The sequence below is a fragment of the Danio rerio genome, chromosome 10 (genome assembly GCF_052040795.2).
Source record: "Danio rerio strain M-AB ecotype USA chromosome 10, GRCz13ab, whole genome shotgun sequence".
Taxonomy (NCBI): domain Eukaryota; kingdom Metazoa; phylum Chordata; class Actinopteri; order Cypriniformes; family Danionidae; genus Danio; species Danio rerio.
In genome coordinates this window covers 28,343,827-28,356,512 of record NC_141030.1, presented here as the reverse complement: position 1 = coordinate 28,356,512, position 12,686 = coordinate 28,343,827, and the positions used below count along the sequence as shown (strand labels likewise).

At 37.4% G+C, this 12,686-nt stretch overlaps 2 protein-coding genes across 3 annotated transcripts; one reads left to right on the top strand and one right to left on the bottom strand.

The window, feature by feature from the left end:
* Positions 1-525: 525 nt before the first annotated feature.
* fgl1b (fibrinogen like 1B) lies at positions 526-3,548 on the top strand. The gene is given in 8 exon segments (NM_001386710.2): positions 526-711; positions 918-988; positions 1,093-1,321; positions 1,642-1,801; positions 1,872-1,969; positions 2,045-2,133; positions 2,225-2,415; positions 3,090-3,548. Coding segments are annotated over 7 exon segments (1,008 nt in total). The 5' UTR covers positions 526-711; positions 918-931; the 3' UTR covers positions 3,274-3,548.
* A 62-nt stretch (positions 3,549-3,610) lies between these two features.
* Positions 3,611-12,309, bottom strand: thsd1 (thrombospondin, type I, domain containing 1). Of its 2 annotated transcripts, none has more exons than XM_087270609.1 (5): positions 12,251-12,309; positions 10,319-10,443; positions 6,016-7,277; positions 5,465-5,912; positions 3,611-5,376 (listed from the first exon to the last, which is right to left on the bottom strand). In XM_087270609.1, the coding sequence occupies exons 4-5, from the start codon at positions 5,646-5,648 to the stop codon at positions 3,944-3,946; spliced, it is 1,617 nt and encodes a 538-aa protein (XP_087126735.1). In that variant the 5' UTR covers positions 5,649-5,912; positions 6,016-7,277; positions 10,319-10,443; positions 12,251-12,309; the 3' UTR covers positions 3,611-3,943. The 2 variants fall into 2 exon arrangements, with proteins under 2 accessions (XP_087126735.1, XP_087126734.1); XM_087270608.1 differs by having other exon boundaries at positions 5,465-5,623; positions 6,318-7,277.
* Positions 12,310-12,686: the final 377 nt, after the last annotated feature.

The window sequence follows — 12,686 nt, the reverse complement described above, 5'->3', positions numbered from 1 at the left end:
CTATTTTTTTGGTGAAATAACAGTAAAATGACGAAGTATTCCTTTAAATAAAATATAAAAGTGCTAAAATACGTCTGTAATATTAGAGAAACTTTACGGCTTTCCCAACCTTGTGCCTATTTTCTAATACAGAACACATAGAGATGTTAAAGTGATAGTTCCCCTAAAAGAATGAAAACTGTCTCATTATTTGTGTGGCTTGAAACCTTTATGAGATCTTTCTTTTCATAATAAGATTTTCTGAAGAATTCTGGTTGTGGGCACTCGACAAAGTAAAAAAAAAATCTATGGAACTCAATGGATGCCAGCTACCAGCATTTGTCAAAATATGATTTTGTGTTCACCTAACAAAGAAGCTGAAATAGGATTTAAACAAGTGAAAGGTTAGTAAATGATGGCAGGATTTTCATATTTGGGTGAACTGTCTCTTTAACTGTAAAAAAACTAAGGCACAATAAACAGCTTTTATTGTCTGGCTTGTTCACTACATTGCTAACTATTATAATTCTAATCATAATGCTTACGATTTGTGTAACAGAAAACAAAAAGACAACAACAATTTCACATAGTTGCTTCTGGTATGTGCGGAATGGCCCAGGACTGACTAATGTGGACCATGTGGAACCAACAGCACCTATAAATATTAGAAATGAAAGTCTGGAGGGCATTTCATTGATGCTTAATCTGGAAGAGGAAGGAACATCACGTTCTGTATGTATAACTCTGTATTTAATAAATGTCTATAGATTTTTATTGCTTATATGGCTATAATACTTAAGTTTTTGTTGTATTTATTATTTAAAATTACAATGTAATATATTAAGCTGTTTAATGTTAATGCAAATTAAGTGGAAAGCTAGTGTTTATAGGTGTGATGTGTGTTGGACAAATTAACACATCTACATTCTCATGTGAAGACTATTACCAGGTCATGCCACAGCTGGTGTTTATCTTGATTTGTCATGCTCTCACATTACTTCAAGCTTCAGTAAGTTTATTTCTTGTCTAAAATGTTTTTCTACAATAACTAGACATTAAATAAATAAATAAAAGCTATAAAGTTTTTTTTTTAATGTTGTGTTTTCTATCAAGGCAGGGGAAGAATGCCAAAGTTCTGAAATGTCAAAGCTGAAGGAAGAGATTCGCATGCTGAATAATAAATTGTTGATAGGGGAATGGAAAGTTATGCATCTGCGTACTCATCGTAAATTCAGGCTGGTTCCCAATCTGGAATTACAGGAAAATAAGCCGTCTGAAAACAACACTGAACCTTCACCAACCTTACCAAGCACTGGAGGATCTTTATTAGTTCATGATAAAGGTAATGTGCCACATAAGAAACCTATGCACATGTATATTTCTAATTAAACCATTCATTACTTTATGAAAAATGGGTATAAACTCTTTTTTTTTTTTTACATTTTAAAGAGCTTTGTTTTTAAATGTACATTATTTTCTGTCCTTCATAATGTTTGTAATTGTTGTGGCTTTATTGAGGTTCTTGCATTTCAACAAAAATTTGATACAAATTAAACAAAAATTACATAACTGCTTTTTTTGTGATAATATGAAGGGTTGAAGATCAATAATAATAATTTTAAAAAAAGTCATATGGTTATTTATGGAATGTATGTCCATTAGACTGTTCAGAGTTATATGACAGACTCAAACCAGTCAGTGGATTCTACAGGATCAAACCCAAACCATCACTCGAACCATTCCTTGTATACTGTGACATGGATGATGGGGGGGCCTGGACTGTGATTCAAAAAAGAATCAATGGGAAAGTTGATTTTGACAGGCAAGTACATTGTCTTGTCCTTAGACCGACAAAAATATCAGCATTATTAAATCTGCATTTCTTTTCACAGAAAGTGGGAAGATTATAAAAATGGATTTGGAAATTTTCAGTCAAGTAAAGATGAATTCTGGCTTGGGAACGATCATATTCATGTCCTTCTCAGTGATGGTAAGACTTGTATATTTATTTGCAAGTTTATTACACTTATTTTCTGTTTAACAATATTCTATTAACACCCTTTAGGTGACAGTGTGATGAAAATTGATCTGACAGACTGGAAAGGAGGGAAATCATATGCCATGTATGACAACTTCAAAGTGTCAGATGAAAAAGTAATGTTCTTTTAGGTTCTTACCATTATTTATGCATAAAAGAAGTTCATATGGATGAAGTCTCAATTACATTCCTCTCTGCTCACTATAGGATAAATACAGGCTGTACTATGGGATGTACAGTGGTCAAGCAGGAGATGCCTTGTCCGGAGGAGCCAATATGGTGGAGCAGTGGTCAGCCTCCCATAATGGCATGCAATTCAGCACCAGGGACCAAGATCATGATCGGTACCTGCAGGGAAGCTGTGCTGCAGAGAACAAGGGGGGCTGGTGGTATAACAGGTGATGCCAAGGGATTTCTGAGTTTTAGGTCTTAAAAGAATACTCCATGTTTTTTGACAATAGACAAATTGGACAATTTTCATAGAGTTAAACAGTTTAGTTTTACCCTTTTGTATCCACTTAGCCAATTTCTGGCTCTGATGGAAGCACTTTTAGCTTAGCATAGATCATTGAACTGGAATAGAGCATTAGCAGCTCGCTCATAAATGACCAAAGAGTTTAAGTCCTTTTCCTATTTAAAGTTAGACTCTTCTGTAGTAAAATCATGTACTAAAATGTTGCTATTTTCAAGGCCTTTATGGCTAGGAACTTCTGACGTAATATTCAAGGAATTTTACTGCCATACCACAGACGGCTGGCATTGATATACCGATCTATTCTGCTGATTCAATACTATGCCAATACTTCTATTCCAATTCAATATATATTTCGATAATTGAGTTTTGCAATTATATGAATGCTATTATTTGATTAATTAGAACAGTTTGTCCTTCCAAAATTAGATTAATAAATTTTGCTAAGCTAAAAGTGCTCCCACTTAACCCAATGATCAGCTGAATGGATTCAAAAATGGTAATTGTTGGTTTTATGATTAAATGGTTTATTTCAAGGGGACTTCTTCCCCATTTTCCAAAAATATGTGTTATTTTAAGATACCTATTTTTTATTTACAGGTGTCATGCTGCCAATCTTAATGGGAGATTTTACAGAGGTGGAGAGTACAAGGCCAAATATGACAATGGTATTGTTTGGAGCACCTGGAAAGGACTGTGGTACTCCCTCAGACACACAGTCATGAAGGTCCGGCCCAGCTCCCACATGGACAGCGTGGGTAGTGGAGGAGGACCCACTGAATAGCAAGGTTGCTGAGCATCTTGTTATACACATTTGTGAATTATACTGTGTTAACTATAAGATTTACTGTGGTTTATTAACTTTTCAACCACATGACTGTTGAGCATAGAAAGAATCTTGGAGGGATGAAGGAAGAAAGTAATCTTGGTAGATTTGATGAATCCACCTGTTATTTTTAAAATAATCATAAATAATATAACTTTGCATGCAGCCATATAATAGCACTTGTAGCATACAATATGCATATTACATTAAAACAGCATTTTTACATGTGAAAAGTCTTGACTGATATTGTGTATCACTGTTTAGTAGTATAAAATAATCATTCAGGAAAAAAAACTTTGTATATATATGTATATTTTGGTTTGTTATGGAAAAGAACCTGAGAATTCACATTTTCCAGTGTACAATCAAATCAAAATGTGTCCAAAATATACTATATAATGTTCATGATGGTGGTTTGCATGAGATCAAATTGGCTTTTTAAATCAAATCAAGCCTTCATAAATAGAAATACAATGAATCGTTCATTTGAAGTCATGAAAACATAATGATACAAAATCTTCCAAATCTGATAGAAACACCTTTCTGTAATCAAAAACTAATGCTTCATTCCATTAAGACTTTCATTTTAAAGTCAAAGTGTTGGAAACTAGTAGAAACACAGGATTTGTCAGGTAAGCTTATGAATAGTCAGAACCTCTACGCCATCATCTTCACCCAAGTATCCAGAAATGTCCATCATGCGTTGTTCTGACTCTGTGAGACTATATGGAGAGTTGCTGTAGTCTGCAGAGAGAGGAAGGCTGCGACAGCGTCCCCTACGCTGCTCTGAGGTAGAAAATGTGGAACTGCGTTGCCTTTGGCCGGTAGAAGAATTCGCCTCTCGTAGCTTCCTTGCTAGTATGTTCCTCTGGATGGGTGAGGGGCCTCTTCTGCTCCAGTTCTGCTCTGCTCTTTCAGCACGGTCCAGTGCAGAAGATGGGCTCCGGGCCCCGTGATGACGATCCACCAAGGGCTCTTTTGTTGGTGTCGCTGGAGCTGAATCTTTTGAATTTGACTGTGATGGGGGTGTGTCAACCCATGGTCTTCTCCTGTTGTCCACTGAGCTTTCAGTCATCCTAGGACTGGAACAAGACCAGACCTCAAGTTCAGGAAGCGTATGTTCCCAGGGTCTGCTTCTACAGCTGCCCTCAGGCAGTTGCCGAGGGGTCACCTGGGTCATGCTTCTTTCTCTGTGTGGCCGAGATGGGAGAAATGGCTGCTGGTTGGTCTCATTGAAGCTTGAAGTCCTCCTGAAATTGGTATTCTTGGAATATGGTACTCTGCTGCGCTCTACCATCTCAACCCAGTCTGCAGTGCGCTCAAGACGACATGAGCTGGCACTAAATGCAGACTTCGAAGGATTATGTAAAATGTCTATCTTTTGTCTATCTGACAAGGTACTGTTTTTGGAATGCCATGTGGGTTCTGGAAAGGGAGACCTTATGCGGAAGTGGCTACTGCTTGACTCCTCTGGACTGTCAAATTCTTGGGGCACAGGAGTTAGACCAGCTGAAGCCGTTGCTTCTAGCATGGTGTCATCCACTGGACTTTGGGACACATGGTAGACTTGAGTAGTCTCTTTTAAGCCTTTCTTCTTCATTTCCTTGAGCTGCTGTTGAGCTAAGCGGTAGCCAAAAAGGGGTGGAATGATCTTTTGGCCAGAAGGAGACATCCTCTCTGGGTCTTGTGGATGGGGAAGAGGAAGGGACATGCTCTGTTGATGAGCCAATACACCTCGGTTTGATGGTCCCTGCTTAGCAGGTAAGGTAAATCCCTTCTGTAGGGGAGCTGCCTGGAGACTTTCTGAGAAACTGGGCCTCTGCATGCTGTGACCACAGATAGATGCTTGATCAGAGTTCTTTCGGCCGCTAGGAGAGTGTAGAGATCCACGGCGCATAGAGCTGCATTTTGGGGCACGACACAGTTTTCGCCACACTGTAACAAAAATGGTGGCCAGGATCACAGCCAGGCAAAGAGCGATCCCAGACACTACCACTAGATTACTAGTTAGAGGTGTGCTCATAGCTGGTGGAGGGCTGACTGGTGGAGGGGGAATCTCCTCTAAATAAAGAAAAGACAGAATGGAGTTTATTCTGAAATGACTTGTTTTTAATTAATATATAAAAAATAGAATAAGTAAAATGATTACCAGTGCAGTCTTCTAGTGAACAGTGTGACTGCTCCCTAACCATGCCAGTGCATTGTATCCCACCACTAGAGGGCAGCAGACATTCACGGACACGCTCTCGCACACCTTCCCCACAAGTCACACTACAACCACTCCATGCCTGCCACGGTCCCCACATTTCTTCAAAGAAATAATATGGTATCATAACAAACAAATGAGCAAATATTAAAAACAAAATAAATAAGATGAAAATGGACACTGTAAATGCAATGCTTTGGATTGAGGTCTGGTTTTTAAGGTGTGGGGCAGAGGTGTCCAACCTTGGTCCTGTAGGACTGGTGTCCTGCAGATTTTAGCTCCAACTTGCCTCAACACACCTGCAAGGATGTTTCTATAAAGCTTAGTAAGAGCTTGATTAGCTAGCCCAGGAGTGTCTTGGGTTGGAACCAAACTTTGCAAAACACCGGCCCTCCAGGACTCTAGGGTGTCCAACTTCCCTCTACCTTCCAGCGGAATGTAGCTTCAACACACCAACCAAGTCATTTCTAGTGATCCTTAAGACCTTAATGAACTCTTTCAGGTATGTTTAATTAAGATTGTAGGTAGGCTTAACTGGAAATTGAGCCACAAAGAGTGGGATTGGACACCTTGGTTTAGGGATTCAAATCAGTGATAGGTGTCACTATCATGCATCACTAATTAGACAAATTATTAAGAAATGGATCAGTGATGCTAATTCTAGAATAAATTGGCCTCGATTTGGTCATGTTTAATTTCATTTTTAGTTAATGTTAAGTACTCACTATAACAAACACAACTGCAGTTTACCATAGTGCTGTACAAATAAATTCACCACAGATTAAAGCAGACTCACTTGTATGTCTTTGCACAATCACACAGGTGTGCGCTAAACTGGCAGCCTGACTGTAGACCAGAGTGAAATTGAAGCAGTACTTATTCTTGCCAGCATCAAAGATGGAGCAGTTAAATTCAGTCTCATTCTCCCCTTGTGTGAGGAAGTTGAATGCCAGGTGAGAGGGAGAAGATGAGTCTTTACTTTGTTCCTTGTAAAGCAGAATCTTTCCATTTGCAACTGTACAGGGAGGAGCAATTCGACGGACAGAAACTGCTCCTTCACAACCTCTTTTGTAACTGTTATCCACGACAAGCTTGTAGGAAAAGATGCTGGACAGGTAAAGGGGACCAGATGATTTAATGTCTTGTTGGGTATGAGGGGACTTTATGGAAATCTGGATGAAGCCACGCTCTGTCAGAGGGGATGCACATGGCATTTCCAGATGTTGAGACCTGGCTACTTTAATATTATGTCTTATCCGATTCTGCACCTTCTCAAAGGTGGTTCTTTTTACCTGGACTTGTTCAAGGTAGCTCACATCAAGGTACAGAGTTGAAGCTTTGCTGCTTAAACATGGATGGAAATGGTCATTAGTGTACACACCAATCCTAAAGTCAGTGGAGCTCTGGTTGTTGCTGCCCCTATCCACGACTAAATGAAAGGTGGGCCAGTGCACATGTAGAACCGGACTCCACCACCAGATGGCACTCCTGTTAGACACGCCAAGGACGTGCTTCTGCTCCAGTCTGAATCTGAAACTACCAGCATACAGAAAACAGGAGCAGTTAAACTCCATTGACCCTTCTGATTGGTTGAAAGGAAGCATCCTGGTAAGTACTGTAACATTCCTGTCCACGTCAATCAATTCCACTGTCAGTCGGTGGTCAGTGAGGTTGTTTTCAGTGCTGTAATCCACAAACACACTGGCATTGCTCAAGGCAATGTGCATCGATGGCCATAGCTGGATACCAGCCATTGCTATGGGAAAGAAAACACAAAGTAAAACCAATAAAAATCTTGAGAAGCAAAAAAAACAATGAATAGCTTGCATTGTCAGGTTACTATGTTCTATTAAATGGACTAAAAGTGAAACATCTACTGCCTACTGTGGATTTTTCATGATTGAAGGGTCAGCCTTGCCCAATACAAAACTGCAATCATTCATTCAAGCAATCAAACACACCTTATTACAGACTCCAAAAGTCCAATTTAAAAAATAAATAAAGTAAAAACATATATTCAATGACAACATATGTTTTTAGTTCATTACAACTTATTAAACTAAGCTAATCATGTTTTAACTTAATAAGTTACACAAATTGTTTTAAGTCAGTTTAACAATATGCAGTAAGTTCAATGGACTCATAAGGTTATTACATATAAAAACAAAACCATTTACTAAATACATCAATACCAATATCTCCTCAGCTCTGATTGACCGTGTACTACTGACCTCTACTGTAGTTAGGCCACAGGTGAGCAGTGTAAAGTGTAGTACAGTATGCTATGAACAACGTTATTTCACCTTACCTGTGCAGAAGCTACATTTGCTTAGAAGTATGTTTGCCTGTACATACAACATACGACCTTGCCTTTCAATATCCTCATCATCAGTCAAGTGCTCAGTAATAAAATGACCAAGATATTTTACTTTTACAAACACAGTACGACTTTCATTGGACAGCCTAAAACTGGAAAATATATACTTTCGTCTTTAGTTCTGTAGATCATAACCATACTCTTGGCAGGATTATATAAAATCATGTTCAGAATCAAGACCATACTTTGTCTGAGGTCAAATCTAATACCTTAAGCACAAATTTACCCTGTGGCTAAATGGAAAAAAAAAAATATTTCTGCAAAATTCATTCATTTCCTTTAGCCAAGTCCCTTTATTTATCAGGGGTCGCCACAGCGGAATGAACCTCTAGCTTATCCAGCATGTTTTTACGCAGCGAATGCCCTTCCAGCTGCAACCCAGGACTGGGAAACACCCATACACACTCATTCACACTATGGTCAATTAAGTTTATTTGATTCACCTATAGCGCTTGTCTGGACTGTGGGGGAAATCAGAGCACCTGGAGGAAACCCATATGATCACAGGGAGAACAAGCAAACTCCACATAGGAATGCCAACTGACTCAGCCAGAGCTCGAACCAGTGACCTTCTTGCTGTGAGTGCTAACCACTGAGTCACCGTCTCACCTTCTGCAAAATTTATTCATTTGTTCATTCATATTCTTTTTTAGCTTAGTCCCTTTATTAATTTGGGGTCGCCACAACAGAACAAACCACCAACTTATTCAGCATATGTTTTATGCAGCGGATGTTCTTCCAGCTGCAACCCATCTCTGGAAAACATCCATTCACTCGTACACTATGGACAATTTAGCCTACCCAATTCACCTGTACTGCATGTCTTTGGACTGTGGAGGAAAACAGAGCACCTGGAGAAATCCCACACCAACACGCGGAAATCATGCAAACTCCACACAGAAACGCCAACTGACCCAGCGCAGACTCGAACCAGCGACCTTCTGGCTGAGAGGCAAAAGCACTACCTATTGCCCCACCTCGTCGCTCCTGCTAAATTTATATGGGTTGAATTTAAACAAATTAACTTTAGTAACTTTCAACTTAAATTGTTTGTTTAAATTTACTTTAAATAATTAGTTTACAACCACTTAAAAAAAGTCAATTCAAAGAATCAACTTTGAATCCTTTTTTTCAGTGTACTTGGTTGATAATCTGTAGATTTTAGATGGTAATTTACTAATATAAGTCTAAGCCGCGGGGTGAGGCAGTGGCACGGTAGGTAGTGCTGTCGCCTCACAGCAAGAAGGACGCTGGGTCGCTGGTTCGAACCTCAGCTTAGTTGCCGTTTCTGTGTGGAGTTTGTATGTTCTCCCTGCCTTCGCGTGGGTTTCCTCCGGGTGCTCCGGTTTCCCCCACAGTCCACAGTCCAACAAGACATGTGGTACAGGTGAATTGGGTAGGCTAAATTGTCCTTAGTGTATAAGTGTGTGTGTGGATGTTTCCCAGAGATGGGTTGCGGCTGGAAGGGCATCCCCTGCGTAAAAACTTGCTAGATAAGTTGGCAGTTCATTCCGCTGTGGCGACCCTGGATTAATAAAGGGACTAAGCCAACAAGAAAATGAATGAATGAATGAAGTCTAAACCGCACATTCTTAAGCCTCCATGGTGGTCAGACACAAAATGTTTTTTTTTTGAAATGCAAATGTAATCTTAAATTTAAAGCAAAAATTAAGCAGAATCACAAAAAAAGTTAAATACAACTATTTGTTTCCCCTTTTTGCTGTTATTGTTACTTTTATTGACTGTGACTGTGATTAGAAAAAGAAAAAAGAACTAATCTTTAAAACACTCACCATTCCAAGAACACCACATGCTGTATCATGACAATATGTCAAATAATTTGGTCATATTTAAAAGCTGCACTATACCTTGGTTTATCTCTGACATTACCACAGATTTTCTGGTTGTGCATTTTGAGCTAGACTGACTTTAAAGAACTTCTGAAGCCTAATACAAGAAGTTCAACTACTGTGTCTATTACTGTAGTATGAGAACTTGAGACATTGTGATTTACAAGCGTGGGTCACTTCCTGCAGAAAAAACAAATGCATCCAGGGGAAGAGAGTGCAGGAAACTTCAGTGACCCACCCTTCCCCCTCCCTCCATTTTCCTCTCCCAATTTACCACGGTGCACTTGAAACTGTCAATCACTGACGCGGATTTTAACAAAGTTGGATGACATAACTGAACATTTGGGCCTTTGTACTGATCCCTAAGGATGTAATGAAAACGTAATGGTTTTATTACACCTGTTGCTTTGCAGAAAGTTTCTTTACTCGCTAGTCACAGTTAGTTATTTGGTTGAGCCATTTCATTAGAAGAGTTTTTTTCTGTTTTTAAAGCTTAGTTGCCATACAAATGGTCAGACTTGACTGAGTTTCAGAACAATATGTTCTTTAAAAGCAAGCATGCATTCTTACCAAATCCCATCAGGAAGAGCAGCACAAATGAGGTCGCTGTAGGGAAACCCTGTGTCATTCCGACTTGTGCGGCCTCTTATCTTTCTTTGTCCGCATCACCCCAATCCACTATTATTTTCCCTGTCCTGAAAGAGAAGCAGTTCAATCGGGAACAAGAGATACATTGAATGCATTCATTTTCTATAGCACTTATTTGTTGAGGCAATCACCTGACTCTTTCATTGGACTATCAACAAGCTGGAAAAATGCATTTGAATATCTTCTTGATAATCTCACATTTTAACACTTGGTGCATAGTCTATCCAGTTCATACTTGCACTTAGTGTTGGGTGTCATTTGTTACTAAGTAAGTAGTTACTGTAATTAAATAGTTGTAAAATTCTGCTGAATACTTTGCTCTGTAAACAATTTAATTGTAGTTATTTATACTTTACTTGCCTTATAATTCTTTAACAATAACATTTATCATGCCAGTTGCACATGGTTAAAAAAAAGAACTTAGGAAATTATTGACATTTTGAATAAAAGATGGACATTAGGTTGAAACGTTTAATATTTTACATGAATATGCATGCTATGTATGCATATGTATAAAGTATAGAAATATTAATTAACATTTATTAAGTGTTGTTCTTTAAAATACTCCAAACGATCATGTTGACTCCAGTTTAAAGCATTAAGAGTTTAATTTCTATTGTCTATGCATTAAGGCTTACTGGGATATATTATATTATATTTACACTTGTATTATATTTTTAATCAGTACTGAGTCAAGTAATTAAATTACCTATTGAGTTATTTCTCACACCAAAAAGTAAAAAAAGTACTAAAATGCTTGACATTTGTTTTTAATAGTTATTATTATGTTTGGACACAACATGTTTTCTAATATTTTATAATACAGTATAATTAAAAAATGCACATAAAAACATATAAATGTTGCATATATCACATATGAATTACACTTTATTATATATTTTTTTTCAGTACATACATGCACTTTGTGTTGGGTATCATTTGTTACAAAGTAGCTGGTTAGTGAAATTAATTGATTGTAATTTTATGCTGAAAAACTAAAAGATTACTTTGTAAGCTATTTATAGTTTTTTTATATATATATACTTGCTTTATATTATAATTAATTTTTAACATAAATTAACATTTATTATGGTAGTTGCACATGCTTTAGAAAAAATGAACTTAAGAAATTAATGACATTGTGTTTATAAAAGATCATAATTATGTTGAAACATTTAATATTTGACATGAATATACATGGGATGTACGCATATGAAATATACAAATATTGATATTTAACATTTCTTAAGTCTTATTTTTTAAAATAAAGCTAAAAGGTCATGTTGACTTAAGTTTAAGAATTACATTTTTTATTGTCTATGCATTAAGACTTAAAGAGATTGTTATCAGTGCTGAGTCAAGTAATTAAATTAATTATGGAGTTATTTCTCACAATATAATAAGTACTAAAATGCACGTTATTCTCTAAACTAACTCAAAAGGTACAGAGCAAGAAGTCTGTTTTTAATAGCTGAAACTTGCTAGATTATATTTGAACAAAACTTAATGCTTTATTATATTTTTATAATAAAATATAATTCACGAGTTATATGATCTAATATACATGTTCTATTATATCATTTATGTATTATAATTTATTACAAAAATCTATTTAAACGTATAGCCTGTAATAAATAGCAAACAGACTATTGTTGCGTGGGCATATGTATATGAATTTGAAAAAGACAATAATAATACCTAAAACGACATTTCTGGTTATCGCTAAAATACCTCTAATAAGAATATCAAAATAACGAACAACGAGGTCAGCAAGGTTAAAGAAAACCAGTGAATAGCAAACATTTAAACGCGCAAATTAAGAGTGACCTACAAAAGCAGAAGTATTTTACTTACATTTGACATTAAGTCGGATGCACACCGTATGTTCTTGTATCCTGAACGGACTGAAAGGCATCATGTTACCGTGAGTTTTGTTTTTGAGTGGTAAATGAATGAACGTCACGGAGCGCCTCCGCTCTTGAGACGCGCTCCTTTGAGGCGCGCGACCCCATTCTCCGTGAACGCGCACTCCCTCGCTTCCTCTTATGGCAGTTATTAGGAAATCAAGTTAGGACGCGGTCTGGTCCCCACAAAAATCTATTTAGTATTTACGTCTAGCCGATAAATTACGAAAAACTGCATTATATGCGTCTATTTAAAGTGTAAATCAAACCACAAGTTTCTCAGTGACCGCAGTGAAATGCCGGCTGGTTCTTCATTAATCCAGCAGATTAGCTGTAGTTCGTGTATCTAAACATAAATGTCAGAAGAAAAAGTAAATCATCATCAA